Genomic DNA, 26828 nt, shown 5'->3' on the forward strand with positions numbered 1-26828 from the left:
ACCAGTCTGCTTGACTCAGTGCTATAGCCCAACCTGGAATGCAATAAGCTCTCCATAGATGGTGAGTGAATGAGTGAATGAAATGATTAAATTGAGTATCAAGTCATTGTTTCAGTAGAGGGGTGAATACTTCAGAATGGGCACAATGCTATTCAGAGCCTCAGCTTACCCATCTGTACATAGGCAGGGTCCCCCCAAGAAGTCTTAGAAAAATATCAAAAAGCTAAGGCAAGAATCATGATTCAATATCTTTATTCTTTCCCTTTTAGCCAGAGGGTAATCCTCACAAACAATTTCAACCAAGGGGAGGCAGAAAGAACTGAGCTAGGCAAGGACTCCCCAAGGACTTAATTTCTCCTTCCTCCTCCCATGGAGGGCCATGATCCAAGCTCTGCATGCCTAAGAAAGAGGGAAATGGAACATTCCTCAGCCTCTGCTGTCCTGTACCTTGAGTTGTCATATTAATGGGAAATGCACCTCCACATCTCAGGAAGGAAGGTCGCAAGACTGTGGCCCCAAATCCCTCCACACACACAGACATACACAGGGACCAAGCAGGGCAGGACAGGGTAGGTCAGTGTCTAGACACATGGCTCTGGCCTGTGGCCCAGTTGGCAAACATAAAACCCAGGCTGAGGAACATGAAGAGGACTCCCAGGATGCCAAAACACAGGGCCTGTAGGTTGAGAGGGAAGAAAATGGAGCTGGCTGGTACTCCCCATCCAAACTCCCTCTGAGACTATTCCTCAAGCCCACCACCTTCCAGAGTGTCCACTCCTTTCCTTACCCTCCTCTATGTTCCCTCTCCTTCCTTAAATTCAGCCCCTTCCTGTGAATCCCCCTTCGACCTTCCTAGAACCCTTACACGAGTACTCTCCTTCATCCTTCTTCTTCAAACTGCTCCCACCTCTCTTCCCAATAGGGCTCCTTCCGTCTATCTGGAGAATACTCCCTCTATGACAGCCTTTCCTTTGTTTTAAGTACCAGTAATAGAACCCAGGACCCAGAGCCTTGCACACATGCTAGGTAAGTGCTCCAACACTGAACTACACCTGAGCCTGCCAGTCCACTCTGTCTTCCCAGACCATGCCAATGGTTATGTCTGCTCTGCCCCTTCCAACAACAATCTCTTCTTCATTCTTCCATATCATCTACCCCTCTTCTAGAGATTCCTCTTCCCCGACCCCTTTCCTGAGAAAGTTCCTTCAAACCCTAGTCAACTTGGAGTGAGCACTCCCTCCTCAGAATGCCTCCTCTTCCAGTGCTCTCCTGGATGCTCACCTGGATCTTCCGCCAGGAAAAGAGGGGCTCCACCTCAGAGGGTACAATACGGAGGTAGAAGATGCTGGGAAGGATGAAGATGAGGCTAGGGGCTGAGGTGGACCCTATAGGACACAAGGAGAGACAGAGTCAACCCAATTTTGGGTACAAGGCCCATATAAGGCGAGGCAGGGGATTAAAGTTGGAGATACTAACCGATAACCCCAAAGATATCCCGGATGGTGGACACACAAATGACAAGGACATTGACCAACACCAGCAGGATCAGGGCTATAGCTACATGTCGTGGCCAGCTGAAGGCCTTGCTTGGGAAGAGTAGCTGCTGCAGGGCCCGACGGATCTGTAGCCAAGGAAAGACAAAACCAGGTTAAGGCCTCAAGTGCTGCTCCTCCTCTTTAACTTCAAGATCCCAAATTTCCCCTATGATTATCTATGGCTCCACCTTGTCTGACCACCCATCTGTCTCCACCTTCTAAATGAAATTCCTGCCTCTTCCCTGTGAAAACCCATGTCTCTCTTCCTTCTGCCTGATCATCCATCTGTGTTTCTACCACTGTCTCAAATCCTTTCCTCCTCTCTCTGTCCATCTCTGCCTCCTCATCTCTCACCTGTCCTTCCACCCTGTCTGAGATCCCTACCTCTCTTCATCTGACTACCTCTACCACCCTCCTCTGTTGAATCATTCTCACCTTCCCATCTGAGAGCTTCATCCTTCCTACATCTCACCACTTCAGCCTCCATTATTTTCCAGGCCATTCCATTTCTTCATTCTGACTGACCATTCCTACCTCCTTCTTCTGCCAAGCCATCCATTTGTGCCTCTTTCCTCCAACTGATTACCCGTCCCTGTGACCCTCTCTGTCCTGCCATTCATGTCCCCTTTCTGACAATGTTTTTGCCTTTTCTGACAACTCTGTCTTCCCTGTCTGACCATCTCTGCCTCCTCCGTCTGTCCATTTGCTCCTATCTCCATCCTCCATCCAAACATCAATACCTATGCCCTTTAGCCATCCACCCATGTCCCTCTACTCCCTTCCTTCCCCCACAGACTACCCTCCACGCACAGGGAAGAGCACAACTGGTACAGTGAGGGTCACTGCAAGCAACACAGCCAGGCGCACGCATAGGATGAGTTGGTCCTTCTGGTTGTACATGTGTAACATTTCTGCTTTCACACTGCCTGGGACAGGAGACAGGGAAAAAAGAATGTGATAGGAGGACCAGAACCAGAACCCCAGAAACCCACCACATCTGTGGTGACAAAAATCTAAACATGTGATGCACATGTGCCTTTAGAAAGGGATGGGTCCAAGTTCTCAAGAGGGAGAGATCTCAGAGGCTTCTGCCCCAGCTTTGGCCCTGGCCCACTGGCAGATCCCCCCAGCCCTGGGCCCAGTCACACTCACTGTAGAAGGTGAGGTATCCAAATGTTGCTGTGAGGCTATACATGCAGAACATGGCCCCAATGGACACATTGGCCACAGCCTGCATCCTGCGCTGGGAAGGCCTAAGATATACAGGTCATGGAAATGTCATGCCCAAACCTAGACAGGGCCAAGTCACCATCTTCAAGCCTCCTCCTTCCAGATCGATGTACAGCTGGTACTGGGATGCCAACTCTGCTTCACCTGTGCAACTAGCCAAGCTTTCCCCTCTCTGGTCATCTATACCTCACCTCACATAACCATCTCTGCCTCCTCCTTCCATCTGAGCACCCATGCAATCCCTCTGTGATCACCCATGCATCCTTCCACTACACCATCCATGCCTCTCCCTGTCTACCCATGCCTCCCTGTCCATTTGAACACCCCATCACCCCAACCCTATCCATGCAGACAACCATCCCTCCAAATCTGATCATCTGATCTCTGCTTCCAACTCTGTCCATTCACACTCATACTAGATGTTAAAATAGTGCACTAATTAAGATCTAATTAGTAAAGTCACCACCCTGAGTTCTCTGAGGCCTTGTAGCCACCCTAAAAACTTTCCCTTGGCACAACCCAGCTACCATCAAGCTGTAATCTTAGGTTACGGCTGCTATGTCAGACATTATGACTACGGGCCCTGCTCCAGCTGGCCTATTACACATGCCCACTCACCGAGAGAGCTCTGTGTAGATTGGCAACACCTCAGGGTGGCAGACGAAGGCAAAAGCCATAATAGGCACTGTGTAGGACATCTGGGGGTATGGTTCAAGTACACAGAATTAGAGCCCACAAGGAATTAGAGGATTCCCCTCTCTCTGTACTCCTGGCCCCACCATTGTCCTCCATATCGGACACACAGCAGATCCTGAAACCCAATACCTAATCCATCCTGAGTAAGATGCAGTGTGGGACAGAACCACAGTCATCATGTGGTGTGAGCTCCCACATGCCTACACACTCACCTGAGAGTCAACTGTGAACATCTGGGCCTCACAGCTGCTGTTGAATCCCTGAGCAGGGAGGTCTGGGGGGTCTTTACTCTCTATTGCTGTCTCATTGTGACTTATAGGACAGTCAATCTGGAACTTCTCATAAATGACCTAAGGGTGGGAAGTAGGGAAGTGAGGTCATGGAGAAGGCTGTGTCCCAATGTGCCAAACCCTTTCCCCACCTTTTCATGTTCTCCTCTCAGACTCACCGAAATGAGGAAAAACAGCATGCAGGTCAGAGAAAGACCACTGGTATATCCCAGATAACCTACATGGGGCAATATACAGAGCCTCAAAAATCAAGGACCCCCCTTATAGCAAAACCCAAACCCCTATCTGGCCTTTAAGGCTCCCTTACCTCAATACTTGTATAAAGATTTTTCTTTTGTATTACTGGTATTGAACCCAAGAATGCTTCACCAATAAGCTACATCTCCGGCCCTTTTATTTTTATTTTTTTCTTTGAAACAAGTTCTTGCTAAATTGCCCAGGCTGGCTTTGAACTTGAGATCCTCCTGCTTCAGCGTCTCAAATAACTGGGATTACAGGCATATGTCACTGTGCCCAGATCCTTTGGCTAGGTTTTCACTTCCACCTGGACTGGTCTCCCCTGCACAGCAAATTTCTATTAATCTGCTACATGCACAAATGTGTTAGTGTTCCACAGCCTTTGAAGATGGGGATTTTTCTAGTATAGTTCCCACTCTCTAACCCTGCTAACCAATGAACAAACCAGGAAGCTTCTTACCCAAATGTTTCATGAGGGCCAGGGGCAGGATAATTAACACACTGACAATGATGATAAGGAGATTTCCATCCAAGAACCAGCTCCTAGGGAGACAAGAAGACATAATGATTAGTTGCCAGCCAAAGAAAACTGTCAGGCTGACACTCATGGAAGACAGTCAAATGGACAGATTTCTGCCACCCAGTCAGGAAAAATGAGTAGACATCTCAGCTGTGTGAAGTCATTCAACTGATTCCAGTGGCAAATTGCACAACAAGACTGACAGAAGTAGACTGATTATAAGATTGTCAGTTGAACACCATTGGGAGGATACAGTTAAAAGCACAAGCACAGCTAGACAAAACTCACCATCAGAGTCCCAACTGGAAATAAAATCAGATGGTCAAGTACCCCAATCAGTTGGACTTGACGTGAAAATCAGTACAACACAATCTGTCAGACACAAAGACAGAGTGTGTTATGACCCTGGTATGTCTGGCAGGTGGAACAACAGTCTGATGGTTAGACAGGTAATGAAGCAGAGTAGGTGGAAATGTCAGAATCATTCATATATATATATATATATATATATATATATATATATATATATATATATATATATATGTTTAAAAGCTTAAGGATTGTTGGATGTCTGATTTGGCCACAGAGCCAAAGAAAGAATGAAATAGGGGCTGGGGTTTTAGCTCAGTGATGGAGCACTTGCCTAGCATGTGGGAGGCATTGGGCTCGATTCTCAGCACCATATTAAGAAAAAATGTATAAAAAAGAGTTGAAAAGAAAGAAAGACTGAAATAGAAACAGAATCAGGCCAATTGACCATGCTGTTGGGACCAAGCTCAAAGCAAAATGGGGATCTCTGTATGTGTTACAGGAAGGTGTCCAGACGAGACAGCCAGTTAATACAAATGTGTATTCATTTAAAACAACTTTTTTTTCTTTTTTGCAGTATCAGGGAGTGAATCCAAGGACTTGGCACAGGCTAGGCAAGCATTCTACCACTGAACCATTATTTTTAAAAAGATAGAGTCTTGCTAAATTTCCCAAGCTGGCCTCGAATTTGGAATCCTCCTGCCTTAGTTTCCTAAGTAGTTGGGATTACTAGTGTGCCACCCCACTTGGCTAATGGAATTTATGTTGAGTGCTTACTAAGTTCCAGGCACTTGCATGCTCTCTTCCTTGGTTTTTTTTTTTTTAAGAGAGAGAGAGAATTGTTTTAATATTTATTTTTTAGTTTTCAGCGGACACAACATCTTTGTTATGTGGTGCTGAGGATCGAACTCAGGCCGCACGCATGCCAGGTGAGCGCGCTACTGCTTGAGCCACATCCTCAACCCCTTGTTGGTTCTTTTTTAATTTTATTTTTTATTACCACAGATTGAACCCAGGAGTGCTTAACCACTAAAGAACATCCCCAGGCCTTTTTATTTTTTATTTTGAGACAGGGTCTTGAAAGTTGCTTAGGGCCTCGCTAAGTTGCTGAGGCTGGCTTTGAATTCACAATCCTGCCTCAGCCTCCTGAGCCACTAGGATTACAGGTATGTGCAACCTTGCCTGGCTTCACATGTTCCCTATATCATAAACACAGTTACACAGAAAGAAACCATCCTAGTGTGTGTGTGTATATGTGTGTGTGTGTGTGTGTGTGTATATGTGTGTGTGTGTATATATATACATGTATATACACACACACACACACACACATACACACACACACATACATACAGTGAGAGGTAATTATAATAACTGTATACAGCATATAACTCAGTGGCAAAGTACATGCCTGAGTACATGCGAAAGTACAAACCTGAGTTTGATCTTAGCACTGCAAAAAAATATTAAACATACCTAGTAATACTTGGATGTTCTCAGAATCAAACCAACAATCTAATAGGACATACACAGATAATAAAAAGCAAGCTCTAGGATGTAGCTCAGTGATAGTGTTTCTCTGGCATGTGCAAGGCCCTGGGTTCTAGCCCCAGTATCACAAAAAAAAAAAACCACCTAAGGCAGTGATATGTGCATATATGCAGCTGAAGCAAAAGCACCACAGTATACTGCACACACACACACACACACACACACACACACACACACACACACACATGCCTGGAATCCATTGTACACAACCAGACAGATTACACAAACAGGATAGATCCAGAATCAAACATGCAGTCAGAACAACAGCCAATCATGCATAGCTACGACCACAATACAGAGGACATACACAGTCATAATTGAGGATCACACATACACAACCAGAGAGAATTTTCCAGAACAATCATCACCAAATCAAACAGAGATGGATGGAGTTGATTGAACACACAGAGCAAGTTACCAACACAGTTGGTACCATAATATATGACATAGGCATGCCCATGCCCACATTCACACATATATCATTGGAGTGAGTTTAGAGCTAGACAGAATCCAGCAGGTAATGAACCCAGAATCAAATTCACAGAATCAGCTGGACAGGAAAATTCAGAGTAGTCAAGTGTCAGATAATTATGGTTGGAATCACAGTCCATAGCTGTTATCTATCACACCCCTAGCCAGAGAGAGTCAGCCAATACAACAGTCATTGAACCCAACCCCCAGAGTCCACATCTGCTGGACACAGTCACACACATGGTCAGTATCAGCATATTCTGGATGTCCAGAATCAACTGCCAGTCAGAATCACAGTCACAAAATCAGTCCAAGGTCTTGAGGATTCCTGAAGTCAACAATAGTCACAAATACTGTTGTTGTTACAATTACAGAGTGACTCAACTGGACTCCCCAACAGTCTCAGGATAGAACACCCAAGAGTCAGGTGGACACACAGGGTCAGTTAGACCAAACAGGCAGAGTTTAGGGCCTGTTCACTCACCCATCAAGTCAGAGGGCACTGTTCACTCACCCATAAAGATCCTCGTTCAAGAAGGTACTGATAACCAGGGGGAGTTCGGATTTGATGATGAACAGGTAACTGGACATGGCTGGTGCAGGTGGGGTAAAGTATAAATGGAAGGTTATCCTCATCCTCCTATCCCATCTTCCCCATCCCAGCCCCAGGAAGCCCACATCACCCCATCCTCTTCCCTCCAGCTGAGCCCCAATTCCTAGAATCCTCACCCCCAACATTGTGCAGACAGATGACAGCAGCCACCACTACCTTCCCGGCGGGCCCAAATGCCCTCTGTCCCAATTGCTCATAGGCTCGGATGCCTAGGAGGGCAGGAAAGAAGGAATTAGTTGTGAATTCAGGAGGCTTATCCAGGGGTGAAGAGTGGGAGGGTCCAGAGGGTCTAGAAGCTAGGGTTTGGGAGATTTGTCACTAACTGATGAAATTTGGAAGTGAGGGCTGGGGATGTGGCTCAAGCGGTAGCGCGCTCACCTGGCATGTGCGTGACACTGGGTTCAATCCTCAGCACCACATAAAAAATAAAATAAAGATGTTGTGTCCAACGAAAACTGAAAAATATTTAAAAATTCTCTCAAAAAAAGAAAGAAATTTGGAAGTGAGGGTTAAGCAGATAGGCTTGAACTTGGTTGTCAAGTCAGATTTGGTACCTTGAAGTGAAGGTGAGACCATGGTGAGAGAGAAGCCTGGGATCTGAGGCAGTGTGAGCTGGGGAACCATGGCTGGAGCTCTTCAGGCTATGAAGTAGCTTCAGGGTAAGAGGGGATATGGACTAAAGGATGAGGTTAGAAGTAAAGTATAGCAGTCTGGGGTTTGGAGAGGGTCTGATGGCCAGACTGAAAGGTACGAGCTGGGAATCTGGAGTTGGAGATCTGCGAGCCCAGATAAAATTGAGGGCCAGATTTGACTGTGGAGTCTCACTCAGGGTTGCATGTTGGACCTAGGATCTGGGATTAGGGTTGGTATGTCCAGAGTATAAGGTTCGGGTTGATGTTAAGAGTCTGTAAACAAGTCAGGATGGCACCTGGTATTTTGCCAGGGGGAGTGGTTTGTGAGGTTGCGCCAGCGAGCCAGTAAGTGTGGAGATTTCTTATTGGTTGACTGCTGTATCTAGTTTATGTTAATTAAGATAAGCTGTGTGGAAAGTATAAATACCTCTGCTGTCCTGCAATAAATGGCTCCCACTCCTGCTGTATCAATCTATACAAGTTGCTTGTCATCCCCCAGTTATTTTGTTGCAGCCGGACTACCGCAGATGGTGGCCCATACGGGGAGCCCCGGGACACTTGGGGGTGACGGAAAAAAAAAAAAAAGCTGCCCATCCCTAGATAGTACGGGAGCAAATCTGCTCGTCCCTAGACAGATAGGGCGAGAGGAAAAATGGCCATTTTGAGAAAATGGAGAAGATTGATACAGTATGTTTGTGTCTTATTTTGTCTTGAAATGTTGTATTGTCTTTGTGATGAGAATATGGAAGGGGTGAGAAGTAAATTACTAAGGAAAGGAGGTACCCCAGTGGAACCATGAGCAGTTAGGGCATGTGTTGATGGAAGCCCAGGAACTCTAGTCAGAAAGAAAAAGAAAGTTCAAAAGAAGAAGGATTATTGGGAAAAAAGTTGCAGCAAAAGGCTATTACTGAATACTTTTTGTTACCGGAGGGTGCGTGAATTGGTGAGGCGGCTGCCACTTGCGCGAGCTGGTCACTGCGCAGCAAGGATTTTCCAAGTGGCGGCAGCCAGCTCTTCCCCGCCCCCCACCTGGGGAGCAGATGCCACTGCGAGAGCCCAAATCCAGACCTGACCCAGAGGCACGGTCTCACAGGCTCTTGCCCCCTGTGCCCAGTGGCAGTTTGAGTCAGGGACACTCCCCGGACGGGGCCATCTACGGCCCGGCCCATGTCCCTGAAGTTTGTTCATTTCCAAGACCAGTAACTACAATGGTTCTCCCACACCTGGAAGCTAATGAGTAATAAGCACCATTAAGGCTTACTTCAAATGTAAAAAACCTTGAGATAATGTACTAAATTGTTCAGAAGGTTGTTTTCCTAGTGGAATGCTACAGGATTTTCTTTAGCATCATTGCTGGAGTTCCTGCCTTCATCCCAGTGCCGGTGAGGACGAGGGTGGAAAATTTTCCAGTGTTGCTGAGAACCGGACGAAACTTCGGATCAAGCTAGCTGCCTGCAGAACTTACCTGGACTGTGATTTAAGCTAGCTGCCTGCAGAACTTACCTGGACTGTGAGTTAATCTATTGAGATACTGCTTTACCTGGACTGAGACAACAAACTGAAATCTACAACAAATTGTAACTCAGTATCTTTGCTAATGGTGTCATTGCTGGTATAATTTTTCCAAGGGCTTCTTGCATGGAGCCATCAACTGGCTTGGTATTGTGGCATTTTGTATCCTCCCCTTCTGCTTGTAGCAGATTATTTATGGTGTTTCTGTACACTATGGTCGTTATTTAAACAAAAGGGGGAAATGTTAGAGTCTGTAAACAAGTCAGGATGGCACCTGGTATTTTGCCAGGGGGAGTGGTTTGTGAGGTGGCGCCAGCGAGCCATTAAGTGTGGAGATTTCTTATTGGTTGACTGCTGTATCTAGTTTATGTTAATTAAGATAAGCTGTGTGGAATGTATAAACACCTCTGTTGTCCTACAATAAATGGCTCCCACTCCTGCTATATCAATCTACACAAGTTGCTTGTCACCCCCCCACCCCCACCCCCACATCCCCATCCCCCCACCCCCGGTTATTTTGCTGCAGCTAAACTGCGGCAGGTTGATGTCGGGGATGTAAGTTCAAGGAATTGAGTGTGGATCTAGGTTCCAAGGCCTAGTTTGAGCTCTGTAAGGGTGTCTAGAGTCTGGGATCCAAAGGAAAGGGGACCCAGTCTCTGCATCTCACCTACAACACTGGCACAGGTCAGCAGGAGGTGGATGGAATATGAAGACAGAAATGCAATGCACAGCAACAGGACCCTGTGGCAGAAGGAGCAGTTCAGATTTGGCGCCAAGCCTCCCACTTGCCCACCACACCCCTGGTTCCCCAAGCCACTGGGGACTTACAGAAAGAAGATAATTCCTGTGTGTGCCATGGCATAAGCCAGCCCCAAGATGCCGCTGCCCATGATGGCATTGCTGAGGTTGAACACTGACATTCCAAATGATGTCTTCCCCTCGAACTGCAGGCAAGGGACAAAGTTCAGGCATATATGTGGAGAGGGATGAGGTAAGGAGACTACTGCTGAGGCTAGAAAGACTGGCTTAGGGTTAGGGTAACTGGGAAAGGAAGCCCAGGGAGGGATATGGGAAGAGTGAGGAGGCTGAAAGGGGGAAAAGCTGGGAAGAGGAAAACTAGAATAAACTGGAGGAACAGAGCTGGCAAAGGTAGTATCTGGGGATGGAATCATCTGGAACTGAGGAGCACTGGAGGAGGTAAACAAGAATAGTCAATGGTCAGCAATCAGAAGTGATCAGCCCCAAATGAGTTCTTGTTCAAATGCTGAAACCAGCCAGGCACAGTGGCACAAGCTTGTAATCTCAGGGACTCTGGAGACTTGAGTCAGGAGGATAGCAAGTTCAAAGCCAACCTCAGCAACTAATCAAGGCCCTAAGCAACTTAGCAAGACCCCCGTCTCAAAATTTAAAAAATAAATAAATAAATAAAAAAGGACTGGGGATATATCTCAGTTGTTGAGTGTCCCTTTTCAATCCCACATTAAAAAAAAAATACAGAAACCACATCAGGAGGCTACCCAGTAGAAATATTAATGGCATGGCACCATCAAGGCCTATTTCAAATGTAAAAGACCATGAAGCTTACCTATGGCAATACTCCCAGGCCAGCTCCTTTGTCCCAGAAACGAGAAAATAGGGGGTGGTCGAAGTTACAGGAAAGGGTAATACTCAGGCTAAAGGACATAGCCAGTTCTTTTTCAATACCTGCTTAACATAGGTTTTGCTCCATGCTCTACTCAGAACCATATAAGCCCTAAAGCTAACAACCAAAATGGGTTTTTCTGCTATATGGCCCTAAACATATGGTGGGAGTTATCTCTCTTCTCACTTAAATAAACCCCATACCGTTTTTATTCATGCCTTCCATTTTTGTCTGTGGATTTTATTATTCAAATTTGTGAGACAAGAACCCAGACAGAAATTGGCAAAGCAGAGAATCTAGTCTCATCTCAAAACTCCAGTCTCATCTTGGGGGCCCATATGGGGATCTTCAGAAGAGTGAATGAAATGTACTAATGCTCTATCACTTTGCTTTTATTTCAGAAGCCCTGTACTCCATTTTGTACATTCTGTCTATCGAAATGACCAGGATCCTGTCAACCAATTTAAAGCAGATAGCACAGCTGCCAGACTCAACACAGGGGAAAAGCTTTGCTGGAGTGAGACTTGTTCATCCCTCTCTGCTTTTGGTGGGGAGAATATTGGTCTGATCTTGATTTAATTTCCTTTCATGGCAATCCATTTGATCAAGAAACTAAGGTCTCTTAGAAGCACCCTAGGTTACTCCCAGGTGTGAATACAGGATCTCCAAAGATATCCAAAAGCCAATTGATCACACATGGAACCTCCATCTCCACTTTAATCTCCATTCATGGTCTCTCACCTGATGGTAAAGGGAAGGCCTCACTCAGATTGTTCCTTGGATTTATGGCTGAGGTAACTCCTCAGTGTGATCATGGACAGAGAGAGAGCCCTGCCTGTCAGTCTACCAGTGTCCAAGTGAGTTGCCCTTTTGTCTTACTCTATCTGCCTTGCAATAACCTGGCCCAGGAAAAGGAAGCTCAATCTCAGAATCTGTCCCACTGATCATGGATTTTGCCAGTTATACTTAATCATATTATAGGGGAAAATGATCATATTCTCTTAGGAAGAATAAGAATAGTGGATCTCTACGTTCCTAACCCTGCCAGTTTTTCTAGAGGGGAAAAAAAAACATGGCTCTCATCATTTTTAAGTGCTCTAAGACATTTTTGTCCCTTTCCCCCCATCTACTAGGTTAAGAGTCTTAAATCTTAGGTCTATTACAGTGAGGACATCATCTCTAGCTGTAAAAATTAGATTTCTTTGTACAACAACTAGGACTGAAATTTTGTGACCCTAATTATAAATATAATAGCAAATACAAACATCAGGAAAGACTTTAAAACTTGTCTGAGGGGAGTTGGAACTATAGCTCAGTGGCAGAGCACTTACCTAGCATGTGTGAGGCACTGGGTTAGATCCTTACCATCACATAAAAAGAAACAAAATAAAGGAATGCTGCCCATCTACAACTACAAAACTTTTCAAAAAAAATTAAATGTTTTAAAAATCTTGTCTAAGGCACATGGCCCTCAGGGGCATGTCTGTCTCTTAGTACAACAGTTTAGAAAGCTATTGGCCTGTCTCCTCTGTGATGCTCAACCTTGTCAACAGTGCTTCCATACATAGGGGTAGGTTTCTCCTTTTAAGAGGGAAAAAACACAATGGGATTTGGGGTCATGTGTTGGTAATAAGTGACTAAATCCAACCTGCCCAAATCCTAATAAGGCCTCAATATGTGGTCACTAAGGTTTGGAGATGATGGAAGATAAAAGAAAATGAGTGAGGGAATTTGGAGATGTGTAGGTAAGGGGCAACTAATACAGCCAACTCAAAAGTCCTAATCAGGCCTCAAGGGGTTCTTGCCAACAGCTTTGAGGTCCACAGATCAAGGGACACCTTGATCTAGTTCAATGGAGGGATGGCAAGGGATGCTTTCTTCCCTCTTTTCATCTGGATGGATAACACTCCATCTGGCACAACCACTCATACATTAAATTCCTTTGACCCTTAAACCCCAGGGGAAAATATTTTCTGTACTCAGCCTGGCCCAAATACTACTTGGAGGACAGGGAGAGATAGCTCTTAAGGGAAATATAAACTATAACTCTATCTTACAGCTATACTTGCATGTGCAATTGCCCAAACCAGTTTAAGACCAGAGAAAAAGTGTCACTTTTAAATCCAAACCTGAGGCACTTTTTCGTACTCTGGAATTCTACTCTCTCAGTAAGTTACAAAAAGAAAGAAACAAAGAGAAAAGACAGCTTAAAAGGCCAGCTATTCCAGGTCCCAGGTTTTGTGCTGACACTTAAGAGGCTTACATTCTACTTTGGAGACAATATGCAGCAGGGACCCACCTCCAGGAAATTGAAAGGACAAGCCCAGAAATATGGAGAGCCACCCTAATTATCATGGGATTTTTTCAATCTGTGGGATTGGCACAGGGAAAGAAAATGGGGAAAATCCCATATGTACAAATTTTCTTCTTAAATAATCTTTTCCTGCTGGGTGTGGTGGTACACGCCTGTAATCTCAGAGGCTCAGGAGGCTGAGGCAGGAGGATCTCAAGTTCAAAGGTAGCCTCAGCAAAAGTGAGGCCCTAAGCAACTCAGTGAGACCCTGGCTCTAAATAAAATACAAAATAGGGCTGGGATGGGGCTCAGTGGCCAAGTGCCCCTGAGTTCAATTCCAGGTACTACACACACACAAAAAATAAAATAAAAATCTTTTCCTGAGGATTTCATGGGATCCCACATTCTTTCAATACCTGGGCTAACTCTAATTAGATCCAAAAGTGCATTCTGGTCTGATAGATATTCTGCATGCTCCTTTACTAGAGTAATTATGGCTATACATTTTTTTTTTTAGAACTTATTTTTCTTACCTCATGGTTTTTGTGGTGAGTTCACATTTGATCCTGTGTGCCTAAATTAATATATTTATTCCAATCAATTTTGTTTTATTCTAATTAGAGATATTGTCATACTTTTTCACCTTGCTGTCTTTTAGTCAAAGGCCAATTTTTCAAGTGTTAATCTCAAATACATTGGAAAAGTCTCATTTACAGAGTCCTAAGGAGAGGATTAAACAATGGTGCTAATGGGAATAAATTTGATACCCACAAAGGACAAGTGGCCACCTGAACCTTTGATTTCAGTGTCCACCACAGCTTCCAGACTCCACACCTAACATTTCCAAATGTATAGTCCTGACCTATATTTTAATCATAATGTAAAAGTCTGTGATGTTAAACCTAATAGACTATAGTAAACATCTGTAACTGTTGTCTCCTACCTGGGGAGATCTATTAGGTGCTAAAAAGCTGTAAGATCTGTGTTTCCTATTTATTTTATGTATGTATGCACACCTGTGTGTTGTGTCACAATGTGCTTGTGTCCATATATCATGTACATGGTATCAAGATTGGCTTATAGAAAAATGAGTACTCATAAGTTTAATTAACAGATCCAAATGACTTTTCAGTTCAAGAAACATAAATAAACCTTTAACAAAAGGGGTTAATTTAAATTGATAAGAGTAAATACGTCTTTTTTTTTTTTTTTTTTTTTTTAGTGCTGGGGATTGAACCCATGATATTGTTCGTACAAGGCAAGCACTCTACCAACTGAGCTACATCCACAGCCCCATATGCTTTTTAAATTACTAACCTACATGTTTTTCCAGGTGACCAAAAACCAAAGCATTAGTTTTCATAAAATGTTTATAGTGTAATGTCCACTGCTTTTAAGCACTTTTCTTTGACTGGAATTACTGACAAAGTGTTAAATAGATTTGTCTGATACCCTGGTTTTCATGGTAATCTAAAGCTAACAGTTAAGATTAGGTAAATCAGGCCAGGCGCCATGGTACATGACTGTAATCCCAACAGCTCTGAGGCTGATTCAGGAGGATCCTGAGTTCAAAGCCAGCCTCAGGAATAAGTGAAGCACTAAGCAACTCAGTCTCTAAATAAAATATACAGAATAGGGCTGGGAATGTGGCTCAGTGATTGAGTGCCCCTGAGTTCAATCCCCAGTAACTCCCCCCAAAAAAAGAATAAATAAATTAGATTTAACATAAATGGAATTAATGTTCATGCATGTTTGTTAAAAGACAACTGATTAGGAGCTGGGGTTGTGGCTCAGTGGTAGAGTGCTTGCCTAGCATGTGTAAGGCACTGGGTTTAATACTCAGCACCATATATAAACAAATAAATAAATAAAGGACCATCAATAACTAATAAAAACTTTTAAAAGACATCTGATTAATTTGCAAAGTTAAAATACTAAAATAGCAACTGCTAACTATAAATTTACATATTTTGGCTTCTCAATTATATAAGACAGTATATTTGTGTCTATTAAATGAGTTAAAATTCTAAAAGGTATAATTCTATATACAAAAAATATAAAAAGCTTCAGCAGTGTTTTAAGTACTGTACAAAGCATAAAGTATTTCATCTTATAAAAAACTAATTTCATTTAAATTAAGAAATTTCATAAGGATTGTTTCAGGATATAAATTTAAGAAAGATAAGAAACTCATAAATATGGCAATATATTTTATTTATCCTATAGGGTAAACAAATTGCAGAATATCTAAGTTGTAGAGGGCTTATAGAAGGTGAATCTGAAAAAGTTTGTGTTGACTATAAATGACACAAAGTTAAGGGTTTAGCTGAGATCAATTTTTTTTTTTTTTTTTGGTACTCAGGATTGAACTCAGAGGCACTTGATCACTGAGCCACATCCCCAGCCCTATTTGTATTTTATTTAGAGACAAGGTCTCACTGAGTTGCTTAGAGCCTCACCATTGCTGAGGATGGCTTTGAACTCTCAGGCATACCCCACCACACCAAGTTGAAAGTCAAATTTTAATGTACCGATATTAGAACAAAGTTTAATTCCCTAGGTTTCACAATAGGGTTTCTTAAAACATTGACATGCTTATCTATTAAGTTAGTTTATTGTGTCTGTTAAGTTTTGTTACTTAAAGAAATAAAATCTTGTAAGGTTTGTACCTATTTTAAAACATTCTAAATGATAGCTCCACAACCGGTTGAAGAAACAACTGTTATGCATTTATACATCATATATGTCTATTTATGAACACTAACACTGTTTCTTTTGTTAATTTCATTTCTTTTTGTATTTTTCTTGTAAAACTTTGTAACTCTTACCTGTTGTTTCTAATGCAACAAACTGAATTAAGACAATAAACCATCACGTACAGGACAGATAAAGTATAATGCTAATTTCTAGTACAGATACTAACTCTAATTAAACAAGGATAACTGTAAAACTGTAAGCATTAAAGTTGAAACCCAGGACTCCTACTTTAAGACTGGTAAAACTTGACTGTTAGAGGTTTAAAACCAAAACCTGGAGACCAAAGTCAGGCAAGTTAAAGGGAAAAAAAATAGACAATAATTTGGCCTTACCCTCTTTGGTCAGCAAAACCAAGAAACAATGGGATTTCTTTAAGAGCTTTGCAACCCTGAGTCCCATGACCACCCAATAAGGGGAATCAAAGGGACCCTAGGGAACAGGAAGCCAACAAGTGTACATTCTGCAAAGAGGAGGGTCATTGGAAAGGTATATGTCCCTATGCTTCCAAAGGAAGGCACATGTGGTCTGCAAGACTCTAACCCATCCTGGTAAATGCCACAACTGTTAGAGGAAAACTAAGGAAGCCAGGAGGCTTCTCACAAATTCCCAAGTGTGATCCAGACAAATCTCAGCCGACTTTAAACAGTAGTCAGGAACAAGATCAATATTAATTAACTTGGTCTTAAATATCTGGCAGGAGAATATAACACGGACATTTAAAAGGAGAGACTTATTTTGTGGGTGTATAACTTGAGATGTACATTTGCAAAAAGCAAATAAAACTGGGAGGTTACACAGTTAAAGACAACCTCTCTATCAAACAGAGGTAACACTAATGAAAAAGCTGTTTTACAAAAATCAGCTATAGCTTGAGGATGGATAACATATTATGCAAACTAAATGTACACATTTCTAACAATTTTGCTAGTGTTTCCAGAGTCCCAAAAAGCCCCCAACCACAAATTAGTGGCATGTTAGAACACATCCTAAGATTTAATAAGTCACTGTCTTAATAATTTTCAGGGCCTAGTTAATAATACTGATTACTTTTGTGCTAATTGTTTTACAGAAAATAATGTTTTGATGCCTTTTTTATTTACTTATTTTTGGTACCAGGGAATGAACCCAGGGGCACTTGACCACTGAGCCACATCCCCAGCCCTTTTTCATATTTTGAGACAGGGTCTCACTGAGTTGCTTAGCACCTCACTTTTGCTGAGGCTGACTTTGAACTCACAATCCTCCTATCTCAGCCTCCTAAGCCACTAGGTTTACAGGCATATGCCACAGTATCCAGCTGCTACCTTGTTTTTTTGTCTTAACATGACACATGCTCTATGGATCCTTTCTCTAGTTACCTGCCAACCACCACCATGGACCTCTAAACTGCCCTTATGTGTGAGATGCCCAAGCTCCAAATGGTCTTCCGTGTGGAATCCAAAACCAAATTCTCCTTCTACTCCTGGAAGCCCTCAGACAGACCTCTGTAAAAGAAGCCTGACACCTGTCCCATTTCAATGCCCCTTTTCAACCTGAAGCATCCAGAGCTGTCATCAGTCATTGCCCATCACATATTTTTCCTGTAACAGTACTTAGAGTGACTTCTTCAGAGGAGGGAATAAATAGGAATAGTCAGTGGTCAGCAATCAGAAGTGATGGGCCCCCAATTGAGATCTTGTTCAAATGCAGAAATCACACCTGGAAGCTACTTGTTAGATATATTAATGGCACCACCATGGTTTATTCAAAGGTAAAAGACCATGAGGCTCACATGTGGAAACTCTCCCAATCCGGCTCCTTTGTCCCAGAAGCCAGAAAATGGGATGAGGGGATGAACCCAGATGGGAGTTACAGGAGATTGAAACCCAGGCTAAGAACACAACCAATACTTTTTTAATGCCTGTTTAACATAGACTTATGCTCCATACTCTACCCAGAACCATGTAAGCCTCTAAGCTAGCACACTAAAATGGGTTTTTCCTGCTATCTGGCCCCATCCAAATGGCAGGAGTTATATCACTTCTCACTTAAATAAACACAATACCATTTACTCTTCCCTTCCATTATTGTCCATGAATTTTATTCCTCAAATTTGTGAGACAAGAACCCAGAAGGAAATTGGCAAAGCAAGGAATCTAGTCTCATCTCAAAACTCCAATTTCAGAGGGACACAAAGCAATAATGGAGGAAAGGGGGAGGGCAGTCACTAGGCAGAGGGAACACCCAATTGAGAGAAGCCAGGCAAGGAAGGGAGCTGGAGAGTACCTGCGGAAGGGGAGTGTCTGGAGAGGGAGTGACTTTGGAGTAAATAGATGGGGTGCAGAGACAATTAGGCAGGGGAACAGCTGGGAGGGAGGAGGAGCTGGGGAGGAGAAGCAGTAGGGAAGGAGCAAGCAGGACAGATCCAGGTGGACTCACTTACATCCAAGAACTGAGCCGGTTTCCTTCCAGAAGCAGGACCATGGCTGGGCAGGAAGCCCTCCCGTTCCTGCCTGTAGCTGGAAAGGACAGGGAAATAAGGGCTGATAAGAAAATGACCCTCACCCCCAGAGCCTGTCTCCTTGGACTCCCTGACTTACCCTACAGCACCTGCAGGGAGGGTTCTATTCATCTTTGGATCCTGCATTTCCATCCTGTGGGCAAAAAATAGGGTGGGAGGGTCAGAGATGGAGCAGAGGGGCTACAAAGTGAGGAAAGCTAGATGAAGGGAGATGAGGGGGTTTTCACTCAGAGAAAGAAATGAAGACAGAGTCAGACAAGGCAAGGCAAACAGGTACAGAGAAGGATAAGAGGGACAGGGGACTAATTGGAGAGATTTGGAGACAAGGTAAGAGAAGAGAATAAAAGAAAGGAAAAATACCAACAGTAGCTCAGACACACGGAAAAAAGAAGGCGGCCAGAGACAGAGTGAAACAGAGAAAAATACAGAGGCAAAAACCAACCCCAGAGCAGATACAAAGGCCATTTGGAGCTGGAGCAGCCTCTCCTCCCCGACCCCAGACTCACTCTCTTGCCATCTGTCTCTTTTCTTCCCCAGTCCCCACATTCCCCCTCCCTCCAGCCTCACCGGGAGGTCGGCCAGCTCACTCCCAGCAGGGACACGTGTCGCCTCACTGCCCCACCCCTCTGAACACAGCCCCACCCAGCTCTTCCCTGCTTGGGCCCCTGAGCTTAGAGCTGCTGCTACCTGTTGAAGAGACTGGGGATAGGAAGCAGGCTCAGAGACCCCAGCTCCAGTCTTAACAAACTGCTTTCACCTACAATTCTGAATATCCTCACAAGAGGCAGAAGACAACTGAGTGCCCCTTTTTCAGGGATAGAAGTGACCCAGTGGAGCCGGGGAGTAGCTAGGTGGTAGAACATTTGCCTAGAATGCAGGATGCTCTGGGTTCCATCCCTAGCACCAAGGGGTGAAAAAAAAAAAGAAAAGAAAGGACCAACAAACAAAAGAAAGAAAAATTGACAAAAGGAGTCCCATTTAATCCCCTGGTAGAGCCTAAAGGTATTTTCTAGGACTCCATCACATCTTAAAACCTACTTCCTGGCAGAAGTAGATCTGGAGACACTTTCGGATTCAAACCTTTCCTGGGTTTCGGATATGTCCAGAACCTGGCCTGAGGATGAGCTTGGCTACTTCCCTTCGTGAATAGAGCAGTCTCTGTATAAAAGCCCCCTTCTCAGGGCCTAATGTGTTTCCTAGTGTAGCACAGAGTTGAATTCTTTGTCTTGCAGATTCAAAGACTGAAATCCACGGACACAAAAGTGAGAACAAAGTAATAGGATTTATTAGAGTAACAGAAAGCAAGCACGGCTCTCAAAGGAGAGTGTTAGGTCGACAGGCTTCCCTTCCCCCTCCCCTTTCATGGGGGGCTGTAGGCGGGAACTTTCCACCTGGCTGAGGAGACTCAAAATGGCCAATCAGAAGCTGACATGGCAACGGACCCCAACCACCATGGGTTCCCACCGGTGGAAGCAATCACCCTGTCAACTCAATCAGCCCTGACCAACTTGCAACAGACATAATCCCCCTAAACTCAGTCAACCTGCTGTCTGTAGCTGCAATTTAGATGGCCTAGGCCCTTCTACCTCCAGCTTCTCTTATTTGCATTGTTCTTGCCTTTCCCACCTGCAATTTCCCTGGCCCTCACCCTTTCACAGGCCAGTGAACCTCGCCTGGGAGCACCCCCAAATAAACCTTCTTTAGGTGCTTCATCTTTGTTCCACGGTTCCTGATCTCATGCGCCCCTTTTTGCTTTACAGAAAGGAGTCTCAAAAGAGGGATACCAGAGGGCTGGGATTGTGGCTCAGCAGTAGAGCATTCACATAGCGCGTTTGAGGCCCTGGGTTCAAGCCTCAGCACCACATACAAATAAATAAATTAAAGGTACTGTGTTTAACTACAACTAAAAATATAAATATTTTAAAAAGAGGGATACCAGAAAGTAGCTATTGTCTAGGGGTTTATATAGATCCCACAGGGTTAAGGGAGATAGCCCCCAGCCCAATCCTGAGTAAGGTACTCAGTCCTTGAGCTCTTCCTGTCCCCTTTTGTCCAATCAAATTATTGTGCCTATTTTGGCGAGAGCCTAGTTATCAAGCAGTACATGCCTTACTATGGTTCAGGGGTTTTTTCCCCCCTCTCTGCTTATACAGGAGTCAGTCTGAACTTGATGGGACCTGGCTTGTGCCTGTAGTTTCTCAGCCCTGCTACACAGAGACCTGACCTCAAGAGTCCAAACTTGGGCTGGGGATGTGGCTCAAGCGGTAGCGCACTGGCCTGGCATGCACAGGGCATTGGGTTCAATCCTCAGCACCACATACAAATAAAATAAAGATGTGTCCACCGAAAACAAAAAAATAAACATTAAAAATTTCTCTCTCTCTCTAAAAACAAAAAATAAAAATAAAGAGTCCAAATTTCCTGCCTGTCCATTTTAACCCTTCTCCTGCCTCACTAAGGTTAGGATGTCTGTGCCATCCCTGCCCAAACCTGGAGCCTCTTTCTTCTCTAAAGAAACCCCCAACCCTGGACTCACTTCCTGAAACTAGGTATCTGAGAAATCCCCAATTAAGGTCCACATCAGAGCTAAAACTGGCTCCAGGAAACCGCCCCCAAGTCATGAATTCTGTTGATGGTATGAGGAAGGGGCTCAAGAGGTTCCCTCCCCAGCCTTGAGCATACTCTGGGGACCCCCACCACTCTCCTGTATTCACTTCGTAGGACTGAGGTGTTAGGAAGAACTCAACACAGGCAACACCATTTTGAAACATCCTCCATCTTAGAAAAGTCACTTCACAGTCACTGACTCAGCCTGACCTAAACCCAGGCAGCACTCCATCATCCAGCAAAGAAACCCCAAACAATACTTCATCATCATGCAAAGAAAGGAAATTATTATCTGGAACTAAAATCCTGAAAAGCACCTGGTCGGACATGGAACAGTGACTACCTGGAAGAACAGAGGTGACCACAAGGACCCTTCCCTGACACCCCCTAGCAATGGGCTAACGGCAAAAATCCTCTCATTCCCTTATGCCACTATATTTACCCCAGGCTGTAAGGGGAAGACGGGTCTCAGTCTCCACTGGGCTCCCTCCGCAGATTTGTCCCAAATAAACCTGTTACTCTTCAGCAGCTTCTCTCTCTTGATTTCTTTCATTCAGTTCTTTCCTTAAACGAAGTACAATAGGACACCCTCCCTTCACTCAATTCTCCACTTATAGCTACGAAAGTCTCCAAGGAACTCCTGAACCCCTCTCCCAGGACGCCCACTCATCTGGGTCTCCCGGGCCACCATCCCCACGGCCTGCGCCCCCTCCTCACCTCCCTGCTCCTCTCAGCTCCTGAACCCGCAGCAACTCCCAGTTGGGCTGGGGACCCCAATGCCGGTTCCGCTCCCGCTCTGGCCAATCGGCTCAGCCAGCGCCTGTTCTACAGCTGATCAGCTTTGCCCGCGCTTGCTCGGCAGCTAATCAGCACTGCCAGCGCCCCACGGGGCCCGCGGCTTTTTTTTTTTTTTCCCCTGGGAAGAAGTGCTAATTTTACTTCAGTTTCTCTGCCTCGGGCCCCTGGCAGGGGAAGTGGGGGGAGGGGCGCCCACATGTGAACCCACGTGGAGGGAGACAGAGGCTTGCACGTGTCTTGGTGGTGGGAGAGATGTACTAAAAGTTTTAGGGAGTAGATCCACGTCTAGAGAGATACAAGGAGAAAAAGGGAATGGACTCAGTGATCAGACAGCGGGGAGAAGACAGAATGAGAAACAATCACAAATAGATAGGCAGGAGATACAATACATGGACAGAAAGATCATAGGGAACAGAAAGACACATGGGGAGGAGGCAGGGAAAGAAGGGTGAGGTGGTAGGCAGGGGGACAGACAGGGGGAGAAAGTGCCCTAGAGACAGACTCAGACATGTGGGTAGGGATAGGCTCATGAAGGAAGGCACCAGGCAATCAGGGCCAGTAATAGACAGAAGACAGAGGCTGGCAGATAGTTAAGTGCATACAGCCAAACATGTCCCTAAACAGAGGCTGGGACCAGACATACCAGCCTAGAGAGGCAAAGGGGCACAGGGAGTGGTTAAAGCAGAAAGATACCAAAAGTGACAGAAGACAACAACCTGAGAAAATTAGATTCAGGCAAAGGAGCACACAGGGTGGATGGACAGGCCTAGGGACAGCAGTGGGACAAGTGCAGGGTTAGACATAGTATAGGCAGACCTAAGAAGGACATTCTCGCCAGGAGAGTACTCTAGAACTTGGGGACCCCAGAGGGAGGCAGGAAGGGCAGTTCTGGTTGGGTGAAGAGTAGGGATACACAATGTCTGCAAACTGGGTAGGTCCCAAAGTTCTGGACCACAGCCCAGGTGCGGGGTGGGATCTGTCCACACCCTAACTGAGGAGTCCCATTATCTATCTGTCTCACTATCTGTCTTACATGGAGGTATGTCAGTTCATTCCCATCTATTACAGGCATGTCTGTCTCAGGCATGTCGACATATATCTCCCTTACATGGAGACAGGCAGGGTGGACCTGGGATCCTGGCTCAACTGAACTGGGCTGCTTGAAAATCAGGTGGTTGGGCTGGGGTTGTGGCTCAGTGGTAGAATGATTGCCTTGCATGTGCAAGACCTGGGTTCGATCCTCAGCACCACGTAAAGTGAAATAAAGATATTAAAAAAAAAGAAAAGAAAAGAAAATCAGGTGGACAAGAGGCCTCTGTGTGGCCTCTTCTCTGCCTGCTCACCACCCACAGGGAGTACAGAATTCCCGGAAAGGCCAGGAGCTGGCTGGGCCTTCAAAGCTAGCACAGATGCCCCCACCCCAACTGCAGTTAGAGGAGGGAAAGGGATGGGGTGTTTACTTCCCCACAGCTGGAGAGAGACTCCTGCATACTCAAGGATCACAGCTACACAAGCCCAATCGCAGCCCCATCTAGGGGCTCAGAGATGGGGGCAGACTCACCATCACCTACAGAGATGTAAACAAATATAGCCCAAAGTATGCACACAAAGCCACACATCGAGAATTCAGAATGACAGAGATGAACACACATAGACTCACAACTGCACACCAAAAGCCAGGTTCATGGGGCAACGGGCAATCAGGGCCAGTAATAGACAGGAGTCACACATACTCAAGGCCACATAGAGTGAAGATAGCCTTAGAGGTATCATCATCTACAGACCCAGCTGCACTCAGAGAGTACAGATTGACAAAAGGACAGGCACATACACAACTATAGACATCATTGCCCAGAGACGCATAGCCAAACCAAAGAGAACCAACTGGCCAACTGGTATAGACCACAGCCACATGAAGAGTACAAGGATGAGGACTGGGGATATAGCTCAGTGGTAGAGCACTTGCCTAGCATATGCAGGGCTCTAAGTTCGATTCCCCAGCATACAAAACAACAACAAAAGAGTGCAAAGATGAGTGCTCAGGGTGTACAACATTGTGCATGGGCCCTGCATCTTTCTCACATACAGGATTCTAGGCTCAGATAACCCTGGAGGCCAGCTTCCAGACTCAGGCTGTAAAATGATACCTCTGTGCATGTGAACTCATGTGTGCACTTGTGACCAGGTGTAATAGCTCTGGTCACGGAGAGGGAAAGGAGCACTCACTGGCAGATATGATTGTACAAACAGAGCAGCCCAGTCACCCACAAGCCCATCTGCATTCAAACAGATGGCTATGTACAGCCGAGTACACAAGGTGATTGACAATCAATGAATTTAAGAAGAAATACCCAGGGAAAGCATACAAAGTCACATAAACAGGAAACACAGGAATGCCGAGAGAACACTATCTTTGCAAAGATGAAGTCCAGAAAATATACCTAAATCTTCAAGAGGAAGAACCAGGGGAATCAGAAAGCACATATTCAATGACTCCAAGAGAAACACCCACTTCTGCACCCATTTACCAAGGGGAGACATAAACACAGCTGTGGCAGACACACCATGAAGAAAGACGCACACGGGAGATATATAGGAGAGACAAAAATTCAAGCACCCTCATCACCCACAAGCCTTACAAAGGAGACACATAAACACCTGAGCAACATATACATAAACAGCTCCATACAAACAAATTACACAGGCAGACAATAAAACACATGCAACACACACAGTACAACATACATAGAAGACACAACCAGACAAGTTATATAGGAAGGCATGCATGCAGCTGCCATGTATGTGGCTGTAGAAGAGAACCTGAACAGAAAGATGAAATCCACCCATGGTATTCACACGCACACACATACACACACCTGCCAGCCTCTGTGTCCTGCAATTTCCCCATCTATCTTGGCCTGTTCTGATTTCTCTCTCCTCTGTTACCCCTCCCCGACCCAGAGCCATTAAGTGTCTGTGCATTAGACTGGTCAGGGAAAAAGACACCTGTCAGCAGAGGCCTTGGCCCAGGTGATTAAGGGGGGAGGGGAAGATAGCGCTTTACCACTGAGCCACATTTCAAGAAAAGTCTGATGTGTCCTGTCCAAAGAATTAGTGTACCTTGAACAAAATATTGACACCCACCCACCCACCCATCTACCGCCTCTACAGCCCCATGTTCTAATCACTTCCCTCCCCTTCCAGAGCCTTTCTCAGTTCTCCAATATTGCCCAGCACAAGGCTACAAAGTACACAAAAGATGTTCCATAAATGTCACTTATCAAGTGCCATATTATTATCATTATAATTTTCTTTTTTTGTTGTTGTTCCAGGGATTAAACCCAGGAACACTCTACCCCTGAGCCACATCCCCAGCTCTATTTTGTATTTTATTTAGAGACAGGATCTCATTCAGTTGCTAAGCACCTCACAGTTGCTGAGGCTGGCTTTGAACTCTCTATCCTCCTACCTCAACCTTCCGAGCTGCTGGGATTACAGGCCTGTGCCACCATGCCCAGCACTCATTATTATTTTCATTTTTGTCAAAAAACTCTTCTGGGGGAGGGGCATGAGCCTTCTGCCAGTTCTGCATCTATAGCTTCTTGAAGATTCAGGGTACTGGGCTGGGGTAGTGGCTCAGTGATAGCACACTTGCTTAGCACCTGTGAGACACTGGGTTTGATCCACAGCACCACATAAAAATAAATAAATAAAATAAAGTTATTATATCCATCTGCAACTAAAAATATTTTCAAAAAAAATTCAGGGCACTGAAAATAGCAGATATTCATCATATTCTGGTAGAATGGAAAACAAAAGGAAAATGGAATCTGGCTGCACAGGACAACTTGCTTTAGAAGGAACAGATGTTCTTTAAACATGACTGTGGCCTTGAAGCTGAGCCAGAGAAAAGAACACTTTGTTAGTTCATCAGCATGGGACCCCTTATCAGAGTCATTTAAGGGTTTTTTTGGTTCAGTAAAGCAGACTCTTATGTGACATTTGAGATTCCTATAAAGTCTCTTACATGTCATTTTGGGGTCAAGTGTGGCAGCAAAAAACAGTAATCCCAACTACCCAGGAGACTGAAGCAGGAGGACCCCAAGGTCAAGGCCAAACTTAGCAACTTAGTGAGATCATGTCATTTTTTAAAATATTTTTTTTTAGGGCTGGGATTGTGGCTCAGTGGTAAAGCGCTAACCTAGCACATGTGAGGCTCTGGGTTCAATCCTTGGCACCACATAAAAATAACATAAAGATCATTTTGTACATCTACAACTAAAATAAATATTTAGAAAAAATATTTATTATTTAGTTGTAGTTGAACACAATATCTTTATTTTACTTATTTATTTTTATGTGGTGCTAAGGATCAAACTCAGGGCCTCCCACATGCTAGGCAAGTACTCTGCTGCTGAGCCACAACCCCAGCCCATCCAGGCATTTTTTAATTGTTGTTACTGAGGATTAAACCCAGGGACATTTTACCACTGAGCTACATCGCTGGTCCTTTTTATTTTGAGACAGGATCTTGCTAAGTTGCTGAGAGTCTCACTAAATTGCTGAGGCTGGTTTCAAACTTGCAATCCTCCTGTCTCAGCCTCTCAAGTCACTGGGATCACAGGCATATACACT

The 26828-nt window shown here is 44.7% G+C and overlaps 1 protein-coding gene across 3 annotated transcripts; it reads right to left on the minus strand.

Moving 5' to 3' along the window:
* Nucleotides 1-235: 235 nt before the first annotated feature.
* Slc38a5 (solute carrier family 38 member 5) lies at nucleotides 236-22276 on the minus strand. Of its 3 annotated transcripts, none has more exons than XM_005338697.5 (16): nucleotides 22113-22276; nucleotides 18868-18921; nucleotides 18711-18786; nucleotides 10425-10540; nucleotides 10264-10337; nucleotides 7569-7661; nucleotides 7354-7432; nucleotides 4449-4531; nucleotides 3910-3968; nucleotides 3674-3811; nucleotides 3384-3463; nucleotides 2688-2788; nucleotides 2346-2461; nucleotides 1477-1621; nucleotides 1282-1385; nucleotides 236-676 (listed from the first exon to the last, which is right to left on the minus strand). In XM_005338697.5, the coding sequence occupies exons 2-16, from the start codon at nucleotides 18918-18920 to the stop codon at nucleotides 575-577; spliced, it is 1419 nt and encodes a 472-aa protein (XP_005338754.1). In that variant the 5' UTR covers nucleotide 18921; nucleotides 22113-22276; the 3' UTR covers nucleotides 236-574. The 3 variants fall into 3 exon arrangements, with proteins under 3 accessions (XP_005338754.1, XP_040136138.1, XP_021591178.1); XM_040280204.2 differs by lacking the exon at nucleotides 22113-22276 and adding an exon at nucleotides 19295-19351; XM_021735503.3 differs by lacking the exon at nucleotides 22113-22276 and adding an exon at nucleotides 19231-19304.
* Nucleotides 22277-26828: the final 4552 nt, after the last annotated feature.

This window comes from Ictidomys tridecemlineatus, chromosome X (genome assembly GCF_052094955.1).
Source record: "Ictidomys tridecemlineatus isolate mIctTri1 chromosome X, mIctTri1.hap1, whole genome shotgun sequence".
Taxonomy (NCBI): Eukaryota; Metazoa; Chordata; class Mammalia; order Rodentia; family Sciuridae; genus Ictidomys; species Ictidomys tridecemlineatus.